Below are 12857 nucleotides of genomic sequence, written 5' to 3' on the forward strand. Positions count from 1 at the left end.
GGATGAGGGGGGGGGGGGGGCGGAAGGGGGAAAACAAGCCAGGGAATGCGAAAAGCGAAGGGAGACAAAGAAGGCCAGGCCGGACCAGGCAAGGCAAGGGAAGGGAAGGGAGAAGGAAGGGCTAGGAAGGGTTGGGATTGGTGTATCCACCATGCATCGCTACACCCCCAGAAATCCAAAGCAAAGCAGAGCAAAGCAGTCAGAAATGGACGTCTACACCAACCTTGACCTCGATCTCGACCTCGACCTCGACGTCAATGTGGAATAAAGCAATCTCATCTCATCTCAACCCACTTTCCCTTTGTTTGCAAGGCTTCGTGTGTTCGTGTGCGCACGGCGTTTGTACTCACTCAGGAGCAAGAGCAAAATCCTTTGCAATTGGGTTGCACTGTGTTGCATTGGAGTGTATTGTGTTGTGGTGTGGTGTTGTTATTATCCATCGAGCTTGGTGGCGACCACCTCACCCCCTCTCCACTCCACCCTTTGGGCCCTGATCGTCCCAACTCCCAACTCCCAAGTTCCGACCTGGACCCGGACCCGGAACCCAGATCCACTCGTCTACCTCCCTTCTTCCCACCCATTCGCTCCCTCACCCTCCCAAACACGTCAAGCTCGCTCCGCTCCCCTTCGCCTTACTACTTTACTTCTTCAACCTCTGTCTCTCACTCCTCTGCCTCTTTCTCAACTTCTTGTACTTCATCTTGTTCATCTTCTTTTTCCTCTTGCGACGAACCGAATCCATTTCCACCACTACCTCACTTGCACCCTCCACCTCCATCCTAGTCGTCACTGGAGTGGCATTCACCTCGCTGCCGACGGAGGTGGCTGCCTCGACGACGGAAGAGGTGGGTGTGCGGGTGAAGATCTTGGGTGATCGACGTACATTCCGACCTTGTGTCTTTTGCGGGGCGGTAGTAGGAAGCGTGATGCGCAGGGCGCTCACATCGATCTCTCCTGCTTGCTCTCCTTGCTGTTGTGGGAGTACACTAGCGCGGTCCATCTGAGCTAAAAGGCGATCCCAGGGGAGCTGTGCCTTGAGCCGTTCCTGAACAATTGCGTGTCCCAGCCAGAGGTTGAGGTCCTCGGGGTCTCCGCTGCCCGACGTCGAAGTCGTGGTCGAGGCTGAAGTCGAGGTCCTGAGATTGGAGCGGGAGTGGGAGTGCGGAGGGGAGGAAGACTCGCCGAGATGCTCTGCAAGTACATCGGCCATGGAGGCTCCCTGAGCTCCCTCGTGCATCTCTACAAAGTCGCCTTCGCCGTCCAGCTCGCCCTCGGCAGTGGAGACGTGGTAGCTCATGAGATCGTCCAGTCCTTTAGTGCGTGCCGCCTCTTCACCCTTCATGGGCGCACCGGGCGGTGAAAAGGGCCGGCCCACTTTTGCAAGGTAGCTCGTCACGCCGCGACCCCACTCTTTACGTGGTCCCTCTGGCTCGCCGAGAACGACGAGGTCGCTCTCGGGGCCCAGAGCACTTGCGAGCTCTGGATCTTCGCCACGCTCCAAAGCTTGCTTGATGGAGAGTTGCCGGTCTGACTCGAACTGCTGCAGAGTGGAAATCTGAGTGTAAAGAGAGAGGGGGCTGTTGCTGCCAGAGGACTTGCCGCCCGATGAAGGAGGGTTGGAAGTGATCGAGTCGAGCATCTTGTTGAAGGCGAGTGTAGGGACTGACTGAAGAGCGGGCAGATGAAGCTGGAAGGTCATGAATCCGGGGGAGAGGGAGGACAAGCTTTGCTGGACCTGCTTGAAGCCCGCAGGGAGGAGATCCTTGGCCGATCCGCCTACGCTTGCGAGCATCTTCTGACGCTCCTCAGGCGAGGCCTTGGCAAGGTCGTCTCTCAAGGTGGTCATGCGCTCCAGCAATGCTTGTGCTTTTGCCTTGATCTGAGCCTCGACGCCATCTGGCAGCCGTTGATTCCGCAGGAGAGTGCCTTCGCTGGAAGATGCCGATGAAGGGGTGGATTGCTCTTCGAGCTCCCTTGCGGAAGAGGATGCTCCTACATCAACGTCCACGTCTGAGGGTACCATCAGAGCTACACCGACCATGGCAGGGTGATTGCCTGAACCTGCGCCAGCTCCAGAGCCAGAGAGACCTGATCCGCGACCGCCTTCTAGAATGTTGTGGTGCTCCAGCAGCGGTCTGCCTTGACAGAAGAAGGACTGAAGACCAACAGACACTTGAGAATGAGGAGGAGGCCGCACGGGGATGACGGGGTGGGAAAGGCGATAGGTGGTCGGGGCCGGGTATGCTTGCGAGGAGGAAGCGCGAGCGCTAGTGGGGGTTGCCCCTCCTCCACTGCTCCTCCTCACGGAAGAGTCGGCGGTGTGAGCAGCAGCTGAGGCGGCGGAGGAAGAGGTGGACGTGGAGCTGTTGGCTCTTGTCCTGCTCCTTGTCCTGCTGAGGGACCTCGATGGCGGGACATGGCTGCTCTGCCTGCTGCTGCCAGTAGCAGTGGCAAGGCTACTGGAGGTAGCGGCAGACGAGGCTACGAGGACGGAACCTGCCGCGGCGGTGGAGGGAGAGGTGGCGATCCGAAAGAGACTGCGGGGCTGTAGCGCCCGAGATCTCATCGTGACTGCGCTTGCTGGGAGAGTGAGAGTAGGAGACAATCGATGGTGATGATGAGTGTGAGTCAGTGACGAGACAATGGAGGGAGTGAGCGATAGCAACGTCCAGGCGAGGATGATTGCATTGCGTTGCGCGGGTCGACGCTCCGCCCCTTCCGCTCCGTCCCTGTCGGTCCCTCCTGGCCCGCACCCGTCACACACACACACTGCACAGCGACGTCGATGGACAAGAGATTGTAGCAAAGGGGTAGCATAGGCATGTCACACTTGTATCAGACGAACGAGGTGTAAAGTGGACTGGCATGTTTCTGCCGTCGATATTCAAGGGCTTCTGTCCAAGGCTGTCAGGGGAGCGAGGCAGGTCCAAGGGGATCTCTAAGCGATGATTGTGGCTGCAGGTACTTCTGCACCGCGTTGAGAAAGGGATCCAAAGGCGCTTGGTACCACCACTGCTGATATCTGCTGAAACCTCTTTAGGTCTGCTGAGCTCGTCTTCGACGTCACCAGTGCGAAGAGGCATTGCCGGCCGGGCTTCCGGCGATGTCCGTTTGTCTGTCTGTCTGGCTGGCGTGGTGTGGGTGTGGGCGAAGTGTGCGCGCGGGGGCGTCGGCCTGAGGTCAAGGCCATTGATGATCCCATGTGCCTCCGCCCTGCGTCGCCCGTGGCCGTCAGTCGCCCGCCCACCCAGGCTTCCGCGAATAACCTAGTCTGCCCCCCTCCCCGCCTTGATTCCTCTGCCATCGTATCGAGGCGACAAGGAGCTGACAACGAACGTCCTTGTACCTCGCCTTGTCCTATACACGCCCTTCACCATCCATCTACTCTTCCTTGATCCCGCTCTCTGGCAGCCTTTGCCAACTGGACCACCTCGCGTCTCGCGGGCCAAACGCACCGCATCCCACCGCATCTCATCCCATCTCCCCTACCCCCGCCCCACAAAGGCATAACCACCTACTTCTCGCTCGGCCATGGCGCCCGACGAGCAAGATCGCATCGTCAATGCCGTAGCATCGACGTCTTCCTCTTCTCTCATGGGGTCGACATCAACAGCTGCTGGCCTAAGGCGGAGCGCGAGGAACCTCAGGAGCGTAAAAGAGGTCGTCGGAGGAAAAGTGAGTGGAGGAGACAGCCAGCCGCGGTGCTGGTCATCCCAACGAGACACGACAGGGCGAGCTGGCAACGGCGAGGGCGCGTACGAGATACAGCAAGGATGATCTTGGCCAGTCGAAGATCATCATGACTGCTACGAGGACATCGCGGCGATAGCAGATTGACATCCAACGCGGGTGGGGGAGAAGCGGGCGGGGGACTGTAGGCGCAGCAATTTCACGCGCCTGCAGCGGTGGCCATAGCATTGGTACAATGGTACAAGGAGACGACGGATCGGCATTCGCTTCTGCCTGAGAAGGCAGCCGTGCCTCTCAGCGTCGCTGCGCATGATGAAGCAGTACGATCCTTCAGTTATACTAGGCGCTCACTGCTAGACCATCATAGTGCCGAGCAACATCAGCTGACATTCCGACCTCTCCACTTGCGCCCCACACCGCCTCTGCCTATCAGATTCAGGAAGTCTTTCTCATAGACGACGATGACGAGTCTGCAGGTCAAGATGATGATGGCGATGCGCCCCCTGCTAGACCACTCGCAGCCGATCTCCATACAGACAACAACGCCAATGGGCGACACCACCCCCTCAACGGCAACGGATCAACCACCTCGGCCGCACGCGCCAAGAGGAAAGCCGGAGCTTCACCGCCTCAGCCTGCACCACCGACGCGGATCCCGTTACAGCAATCGACCTCGTCTCTCTCCTCTTATGATACCACTTCAGCAGGAAGCTCAGCAGCTGCTGCCCAGGCTGCCAAGAAGAGGAAAAAGGACCCAGCAGCAGACGAAAGAGGCGGTCTGAGCGGTGACCTTCAACCACCACGGCCGATAGCTGGGGGCGCTTATGCACAGCCATATGGTCAACCCTCTAGCGCAGGGTATGCACCACCGACTAGCGCGGCTCAGGCCGCTGCTGCACGTCAGTCATGGATGAATCAGACTCACCAAGGAAATGTGCCTTACTTGCCATCGGGCGCCTCAGCAGGTAGCGGTAGCGGCGGAGCGGCCGTCACAGGATCGAGCTATCGGGGCGGATATCCGGGCGGCAATGGCGTGATACCCAACGGGGTTGGGTCGTCAAGTCGGCAGCAGATTGTGCAACATGCTGGTGATGCAGCAAAGAGGCTGGTGAGTAGCAAGGGAGACATGGGAAGAGCCAGCCGGGCCGGCGCTGACCTCCCTCTGATGATATTGGTTCCCTCAATCGTGCCGACTCTGATAGCAGGGCTATCCTCAACCATCGTATCATCAACAGCCCATTGCGCCTGCTCCAATCGCTGCACCAGCTCTACCCGTAGACGACAAGGATGGCCACTTCATCGTGCGGGAAAAGGACTGGATCAGCGACCCGAGGGGCGGCGAGAACCGATGTGAGTTTCATCATCTACAGTGACCGATGTCGAAAGCGGGTCTTCTGACGGTCTCTCCTTCCGTGCCCGCTTTCAGACCAAATCTTGTCGCAATTAGGGCAAGGGACCTTCGGTAAGGTCGTCGAATGCTACGATAGACTTGAACGGCGGTACGTCGCCATCAAGGTTATTCGCGCCGTGCAAAAGTACAGGGACGCAAGTCAAATCGAGATCAGAGTGTTGAAGACACTAAGTGCCAACGATCCGAGAAATGACAAGTAAGTATGACGAGCAACCAGTAAGCGCCAATGATGCGGACCAGGCTGACCTTCTGCCACCCCTCCTCCCCAACAGCAAATGCATCCATCTGCTGGATACGTTCTCTTTCCGGAATCACGTCTGCATCGTCTCTGAGCTGTTGGGCAAGTCGGTCTTTGACTTTCTGAAGGACAACACCTTCAACCCTTTCCCGCCGCAACATATCTGGTCGTTTGCACAACAATTACTCAAGAGTGTCGCATTCCTACATCGCCTCAATCTTGTGCATACGGACTTGAAGCCGGAGAACATCCTCTTGGTGAATTCAGACTATGATTGGCAAGCAACCTCACGGCGCGCCAATGCACGGCGGAAAAAGGTGTTGAAGGATACGGACATCCGGCTCATCGACTTTGGCTCGGCGACGTTCAACGACGAGTACCATTCGCAAGTGGTGTCGACACGGCATTATCGTGCACCAGAAATCATCCTCAACATGGGCTGGTCCTTCCCTTGCGACGCTTGGTCTATCGGTTGCATCCTCATTGAATTCTACACCGGAGACGCCCTCTTCCAGACGCACGACAATCTTGAGCACTTGGCCATGATGGAGCAAGTTCTAGGTGGCATGCCGGACAATTTCCGCATAAAGGCAGAGACGTACAAAGCAGAGTACTTTAAGAATTCCCGCCTAGACTTCCCAAATGCCGAGACGCCCAAGAATTCCAAAAAGTACGTCAGTGGGATGAGGCGATTGGGGGAGATTGTTAGCAAGGCCAATGCCTGGAGAAAACACAATGAGAGATTTGTGGACTTGTTGAGGAGGTTGTTGGAATTTGACCCGGCGCATAGGATCAAGGTGGCAGATGCGCTCAAGCATCCGTACTTTGATTTAATGGCGAATGAGATTCCACCGTGAGAGGTGGTGGATGGCGGGTGGTGGATGGCGGGATTGTTGGAGTAGAGGGGGATGGAGGGGCAAGGCGAAGGTGGATTAGAACAAAAGGAAAGGTAAAAAGGGAAAGGCAGTCGCGAAGCGGAGCGATGGGAAACAGGAGATGGAAATCGACTAGTCTACCCACGACCATGACCATGACATATAAAGAGTATACCATGCACAAATCTCTTGCATCCACTCTCCCTCTTTCTCTCTCTCTCTCTGTCGCTTCCTCTTCTCTCTCTCTCTCAGAGGCTCGACGCGGTCATGAACCTCCATGTTGTAAATCTCTTCCACTTTTCCTCACTCTTGTCCGCTTCGACTCCTCTTGCTAGGGACATCTATGCCTATCTCATCTATTCGTATGCAGATGCAGAGACGGAGAGAGAGACAGAGATAGAGACAGAGACGGAGACAGAGACAGAGACAGAGACAGAGACAGAGACAGACCTAGACTTAGACCTAGACTCTGCGTGTGAGTCTGGATGGGTAGAGAAAGGTGCGGTGACGTGTGAGGAGTGAAGGTGCTTTTATCGCTGTTGAGCACTTTATTGATTGAGGTCGGCTGGCAGGGCAGAAAATGCGATGCAATGGGCAGGTCACTCGTTGGCTGTGATGCGGTGTGCTCGTCACTGTCAGTGTCAGTGTCAGTGTCAATGTCAGTGTCAATGTCATTGTCTTTATCATGTCGGTGAATTGGTCGGCCGGTCAGACTATGGGTGAAGGAGCGTAGTGCAGACATTGATTTGACTGATTTGTAAGTTCCAGGACGTGGGAGCTGAGGGTGGAAAGGGGGAGTAGGGAGAAAGAGTGTGTATAGTCTTCGCTGGTCAGTGTTTATACCTACATTCATCGCACCCGCCTCATCGCTGTGAGCTCAACATCTCGACCAAACAGCCCATGGAAAGCCTTGCTCAGCTGGTCCTGTGCATAATCCTTCGTCGTCTCCTTGACCACCTTTCTCGCCGCTTTGCGCACCACACCCTTCGCAATGGGTCGTCTAATCTGATGCGCTACGGGGCGACTGACGGACTTGAGGACTCCCTTCGAGGCGACTTTGCTCAGCTTCTTCGCGCCGATCTTGAGGACCTTCTTGCCCAGGAACTTGAGACCCATTTCCCCCGCAACGGCAGCCATGGGGAGGAGACGACGGTCGAGGTCGAGCTTGAAGATTCCAAGTTGGGTATGGGAGATTGGACGTTGAAGATTTGAGAATTGATGTTGATTCACGGGCACACGAGCAGACAAAACAAATGGAAGTGTGGAGGTGGGGAAAGGGACGGTCGTGAGAGATGCATCTTTCCCTATACTGATCCATGAGAGTCTCAGACTCAGATTAGCTTACCTCTGCGTCACGGCGAGCCTGGAGGAGCTCGGCTAGCGAAGGCTCCACATCGCGACGACTGAGTAGGCGCAGCACCTCCTCGTCGCCAGGGAGAGGTCGGTGGGCTGAGGCTCTGACGTACGAGGCGAAACAGTCCATCACGTTCTCTAAGCACTGAGCGAGCTTGGCGAGATCGCCGGGCTTGGGAGGAGAGGTGGTAGTGGGTGTACCTGGGGCTGAATTGGTACCGTTGGCGGGCTGTAGCGACCCTTCGAGGGCACGCTGAGCGCTGGGACTCTGTGACTTGTAATTGTGAATAGCGTCGGTCAGCTGCTTGAGATCTTGCTGTGCATCGGGGTTCTGGGGCAAACCTACAGGGCGAATGCCGAGCTTCTCTGCAGCTGCCAGCAGTCGCTGCTTGTCGCTCTGCTCACTTGCGTCCTGTTGCAGCAGCTTTGTCGACTGAGACGCGACTTCGCCACTCAACGTCTTCAGTGCGCCAGCTCGAAGTGTAGCAGATAGAGAGGAGACGCTTGGGGCATTCGGCGTATCTAGAGGCTGAGTCTGTAGGATGATATGAGAAGAAAAGGTAAGAAGAGAAGGTCAGATCAGAAGGAGAATTGGGGAGAACTGCAGCGTGCCCAAACGTTCCCCGGCGAAACTCGGCACTGAAGAGCGCTTAATCAGCCAGACTCAGCTATGGCTTTACTCTCCAGGCGACCTCAGACAGGCCACATTCCAGCCTCGTCGTACATTGGTCTTTTGCCCGGGATAGGCTTGCAGTACGTCCATACATTGAACGAGCCCATGATGTTACACCCTGCAAGATCTACCAAGGCATCTTTGGTGACCTTGGCATATCGCACCGTCTGTTGCCAAGCTGTCCTCTGCGGAGGAGGCGGCGGCTTTGGGGCTGACTTTGACTGCGGCTTCGGGTCTGGCTTTGGCTGGGGCTTCGGCTGAGGCTTCGAGTCCGGCGAAATTGGATGCCCCTGATGCTGTGGATGGGGCTCAGCCTGTCGCACCGAGATGTACGACTGGACTCCAGAGCGTACCAAGCGAACAAGAGACACCGAAGTCAGCCGAATCCAGCCGAAGCCATGCGAACATATACGAAGCCAGGCGAAGTCGTGCGAGCCAACAGACGCCATCATGATACACTGCACCACATCAGCGGCGAAGAAACCTTGACCATATCGTTCCCGGTCGCATCTGATAGAGAAGAGACCTTACAGACTCGCTCAACCGCATTGTCTTGGTAGAAGACCATCTTCTGGCCCTCTCTCTGACATTTCAATGCCGACCGTGCTCATCGAAATTGTCATACTTGTCCGACTTCCGCCGCAACAATTGAGGTCTCTTGGACAGTCATATGGGCATCTTCTCCTATACCTTCAGAAAGCTGCTCAAAGCTTTCGATCTCATGTTGTAAACAATGTGAAGGAGCCTCGCTTACTCACCTGATCCTGGGGCTGAGGTGCAGCGGCCATGACATCTCTTCGAGACCAGTCTACGATCCTCTGCCTGGGGGCGGGAGGAAGAGCAGGTCGCCGTCTTGGCTGAAGGGAAGAAGGGATTGATTTGAAGAATTCAGTAAGCTGAAAGAGTGGCATTCTGATGGATCAGGAATCATGTATACACTCACCTGTCGGGCGTGGCCACCTTCGCTTTTGAACCTGATAGTTCGCGTGGCGACCTGGCCATCCTCGTCATCAACGGGGGTTGTGGATCGCTCAACGAGCTTCTTCAATGTGGAATGAGTGGAAGCGTCGGCGAAGGACGCATCTCGTGGCACTGGCGATACGTAGGGGCTCTTGGCGTCCTCTACGTCGCGTTCCAGCAGAGCGTAAGTGTTGTGCGTACTGTCATCAACTCCACGGGGAGGTAGAGGAGCGTCATTGCCGTCGTTCTAAGGGTCAGAGTGAAAGGATGATCAGCTATTACTACTAAGGCATCTTTAGACTTTCACATCATTCTCAGCTCACCTCATCGTCAGACACTCTGCCAGCACGCGGTGCAGTCTGTCGACGCCAGAACCAGGAAGAGCTCTTTGTGCCCTTCTTTGCGCCCTTCTCCAGGCCTTTGACTGCAGCTTTGGAGGAGCCTTTGCCAACGACTTTCTTTCCGAGCCACCATGCACCTCTGAGTCCCATTCCTGCAGGGTTGTTGAGCATCGTCTTCTTGGCGAGCCACCAGGCGCCCGAAGACATCGTGCCTCGCTGTCGTAGCGCCTCCTCATCGATAGCCTCGAATCCTTCGCCTCTGCTCAGCAAGGCTGGAGAGGGACTCTCGTAGATACGAGATCCTTCCAGCTCAATGGGTGCTCGCGAAGCGATGTAACCTCCATCGGTCTGACGTACGACAGGCAAGTAAGGCAGACCGTCAACATCCCTTTGATGCTCAGCGTTGGGGGTCGGATGATCAGTAGTACTCACCAGTTGACTTCCGGACTCTTCACTCAGATCACGACGGAAGACTGTCGGCATCTTGAACTTTGCGCCGACGCTCTTGCCCCAGGGCACAGCGAACTTTTCTGCGAACCTGGATCCGTACTTTGTGAAGGTAGGCCCAGCGTACTTCTTGGCTGCGGGTCCGAATTTATCAGCGAACTTGCCTCCATACTTCGTGAACGTAGGACCTGCGTATTTTTGAGCTGCGGGCCCGAACTTGGCGGCAAATTTGCTTCCGTACAAGCTTGCCTTAGGTCCGAATTTTCCGGCAAACTTAGCTCCGTACGTGCTCGCCTTGGGGCCAACGTTCTTTGCAAACTTGCCTGCAAGAGGTTTGCCGTGCTTCATGGCCATCTTAGCATACTTGGGTCCGAATTTCTTAGCTGCGGGGACCACAAACTTCTTTGCCATAGGCATCCCATGCTTCCAAGCTGTCTTGAGAGCGAAAGCGGTACTCAGACGTTTGTCGACGGCGTCCATCTCAAGATCTGACTGGCCATCGATGAATGAGCGGCCGAGGAAGTCCATAACGTTGTCGCTCTCCTCTCGACGTGATAGCTTGGATTTTGCCGACTTTCCATATGCTGCATTTTGGGCAGCGCTGTTTGCTCGAGCTGCTCTAGCAAAGCGCAGTTCTTCCAGACGCTCAGCGCTAGGAGGAGGCGGAGACTCATAACGAGCAGGAGATTTCGCACGGGTCGGGGATCTGCCGCGGGCTGGAGAAGCTGCACGAGCGGGAGACTTGCTACGGGCAGGCGATTTTGCACGAGCGGGAGAACCCTGACGGGGAGGCGACGCCGGAGGAGAAGACTTGCTCTTGTCGCTGCCGAAAGAGCTGGATCCGTAGTACTGGCCGGTGAAGGGATTGCGGAGCATGCGAGCTTCGAGGGGTTCCTGAGTACCTTCAAGAATGGGCTCTTGTCGCTCTTCAATCGCAGCCGCCGAGGCATCTAGGTCGTCGAAGCTGCGTCGCGACAGAGATTTGTCTTCTTCTTCTTCGTCGTCGTCACGTTCAACAGTAGTAGACTCGTCGGATGCTCGGTCAGACAGCGTTTCGTTGGCTCCTTCGTCTCGCTCTTGAGGCGCATCGACATCTCCGCCATCACTGCGACTAGTGACATCAGGGACATGGCGTACTTCGATGCCGCTCAAGAGATCAGAAGATCCGTCAGGGTAAGTGCCTGCGCGCGCGACATAGCCGGCAGCCTCGACCTCGTTATTGGCGGTGACGAGATCGCGAGGATTGTTGTAGTTCGGGTGTGAGCCCTCGAACGCGGTATGGTCTTTGCCCATCTTCCTTTCGGCCCACATGGTGCCTTGCTTGTTGAGAGCGCCGCTGATGCCGTTCCAGACGAGTTTGTCCACCTGATCTCGACGTTCCTAGGGGCAGTGGGAGAGAGAGAAAATTATAAGGGGTTCACGCCCAAGAGATCAGTAAAAGATGCAGCTTCTGTGGATCGCAGATAATGGTGACTCACGAGCTTCTTCTGGAACTTGCGGAACAGAGCATCAGATCCACGGCGATCGACAGAGGCCTCGCCTTCTTCAGATGATGCGAGATCTCTCTTGTTGGAGCCGAAGGGATCCTTGCCCATCTTCTGCATGAAGTATTGCGTTCCTTGACCGGTCATGGGGCCGCGAAGGATCCCGGTGACGAGCCTTTGCATCTGTGGATCCTCGGATGATTGACGTGGCTCCTTCGCGCAAGGTTTGACGCACCAAAGAGGAAAGTAAGAGCGGGAAGAGAGAGCTTTTGATCAGCGATCCCGGCCAAGGCTGCATAAGATTTCCAGCAGCAGGCGTCACTCACGAGCGTCTTCTTAAACCCATCTATGAGCGTGGACTTTGAGATTGCGTCTGCAATTGCTCCTCCAGGACCGGAAGCAGCAGCTCGAACATCAATCGCGTCATCAGTGTGGTCCGCAATGGAGCGGTGGACGACGATGTCGCCACCCGGATCTTTGCCCATCATGATCTTGGCTTTACGGGTACCCTGTTTAATGATGGAGCCATGGATAACATTCCAAGTAAGTTTATCAAACTCACCAGGAGTGGTGATGTTCAGTCGAGAGGGAGGGTATTGTCAGAAACTGATCTCACGACGAGCCCCTCCTCAATGTCAACTCACCAGCTTCCTCGTAAATTTGTCGTAGAGAGCCGGCGATCCTCGGCTAGAGAGGTCCTCGAAATCTTCATCGAAGCTACGCTTGCGATAAGGAGAGGCTTTGAGACCCATTGAGATCTTCTGTGACGCAGCGTTCACAAAGGAGCCGAAAGCTCCAGCCATTACGCTGAAGCCCAAGCTCTTTGCCGTGCGTCCTGCGCCAGGTGTGGGCGTTCGCCGATCGAGCTCTTGTGCTGAGTGTGTCGTGTTGAGTGAAGCAAATTGCAAGAGTGAGCGAGTGGAACACAGAAAGAGAGAGAGGTACAACGTCAGCATGTGTCTCAAGTGAATGACTCACCATCATCGACCCAAGTCCTGTGCTCATGCAATTTCCGCCTAGCGACTGCTTTCCCTCCCTTGCCATGGTTGCCATAGTGGTCGTCAGAAGGAATTCTCCTCGACGACTCATCATCAGCAAAATTCGACCTCCTTTTCGGAGCTGGGTGATCAGGAGCTGGCTTCACAATCTGAGGCGTCGGCTTGACCGCTGGTGGCGGTGGCTTAGCCGCCGGAGGAGGTGCTGGCTTAGCCACCTGGGTCGCTGCCTTGGCAGGCTTACCAGCAGGGCGAGCTGGCGAATTGGGCGGTCCTTTTGGAGTCTCTGGCATCGGCTTATCAGCGAGAGCGGCGTTGACGAAACTACCAGCGACTCCACCTCCCGTGGCATCAAAGACCCAACCAGCAAACTCATGATACGGCTCAGCG

At 56.0% G+C, this 12857-nt stretch overlaps 3 protein-coding genes across 3 annotated transcripts; 1 reads left to right on the forward strand and 2 right to left on the reverse strand.

Annotated features, from left to right (window-relative positions):
* Positions 1-18: 18 nt before the first annotated feature.
* BCV69DRAFT_207652 (hypothetical protein) lies at positions 19-2037 on the reverse strand. The gene is made up of 4 exons (XM_025489729.1): positions 1868-2037; positions 645-1724; positions 351-566; positions 19-159 (listed from the first exon to the last, which is right to left on the reverse strand). Exons 1-3 carry the CDS (start codon positions 1894-1896, stop codon positions 461-463), a joined length of 1215 nt encoding a protein of 404 aa, XP_025347534.1. The 5' UTR covers positions 1897-2037; the 3' UTR covers positions 19-159; positions 351-460.
* Positions 2038-4600: 2563 nt separating this feature from the next.
* On the forward strand, positions 4601-6196 carry BCV69DRAFT_287628 (kinase-like protein; the record flags this gene model as incomplete). The annotated part of the gene is made up of 4 exons (XM_025493579.1): positions 4601-4778; positions 4957-5040; positions 5117-5297; positions 5374-6196. 4 exons carry the CDS (start codon positions 4601-4603, stop codon positions 6194-6196), a joined length of 1266 nt encoding a protein of 421 aa, XP_025347535.1.
* Positions 6197-7973: 1777 nt separating this feature from the next.
* Positions 7974-12657, reverse strand: BCV69DRAFT_283252 (hypothetical protein). The gene is made up of 9 exons (XM_025492640.1): positions 12451-12657; positions 12117-12346; positions 11799-12029; positions 11467-11685; positions 9974-11368; positions 9524-9889; positions 9184-9447; positions 8999-9097; positions 7974-8575 (listed from the first exon to the last, which is right to left on the reverse strand). The coding sequence occupies exons 2-9, from the start codon at positions 12273-12275 to the stop codon at positions 8261-8263; spliced, it is 3048 nt and encodes a 1015-aa protein (XP_025347536.1). The 5' UTR covers positions 12276-12346; positions 12451-12657; the 3' UTR covers positions 7974-8260.
* Positions 12658-12857: the final 200 nt, after the last annotated feature.

Source organism: Pseudomicrostroma glucosiphilum (assembly GCF_003144135.1).
Source record: "Pseudomicrostroma glucosiphilum strain MCA 4718 unplaced genomic scaffold BCV69scaffold_8, whole genome shotgun sequence".
Taxonomy (NCBI): Eukaryota; Fungi; Basidiomycota; class Exobasidiomycetes; order Microstromatales; family Microstromataceae; genus Microstroma; species Microstroma glucosiphilum.

Bases quoted from the DNA above. Each gene is read 5' to 3' on its own strand.
- BCV69DRAFT_283252 (XM_025492640.1), bottom strand. From the start codon at position 12,275: ATGGCTGGAGCTTTCGGCTCCTTTGTGAACGCTGCGTCACAGAAGATC. The intron at 9,098-9,183 runs GTGAGTGTATAC...TCTTCCCTTCAG, and splicing joins AAGGTGGCCACGCCCGACAG to CCAAGACGGCGACCTGCTCT. The intron at 8,576-8,998 runs GTGAGTAAGCGA...TCTGGAGTCCAG, and splicing joins CACCTCAGCCCCAGGATCAG to TCGTACATCTCGGTGCGACA.
- BCV69DRAFT_207652 (XM_025489729.1), bottom strand. From the start codon at position 1,896: ATGGCGTCGAGGCTCAGATCAAGGCAAAA. The intron at 1,725-1,867 runs GCACAAGCATTG...GGTCCAGCAAAG, and splicing joins AGGCTCAGATCAAGGCAAAA to CTTGTCCTCCCTCTCCCCCG. The intron at 567-644 runs GTAAAGTAGTAA...GGTGGGAAGAAG, and splicing joins GAGAGACAGAGGTTGAAGAA to GGAGGTAGACGAGTGGATCT.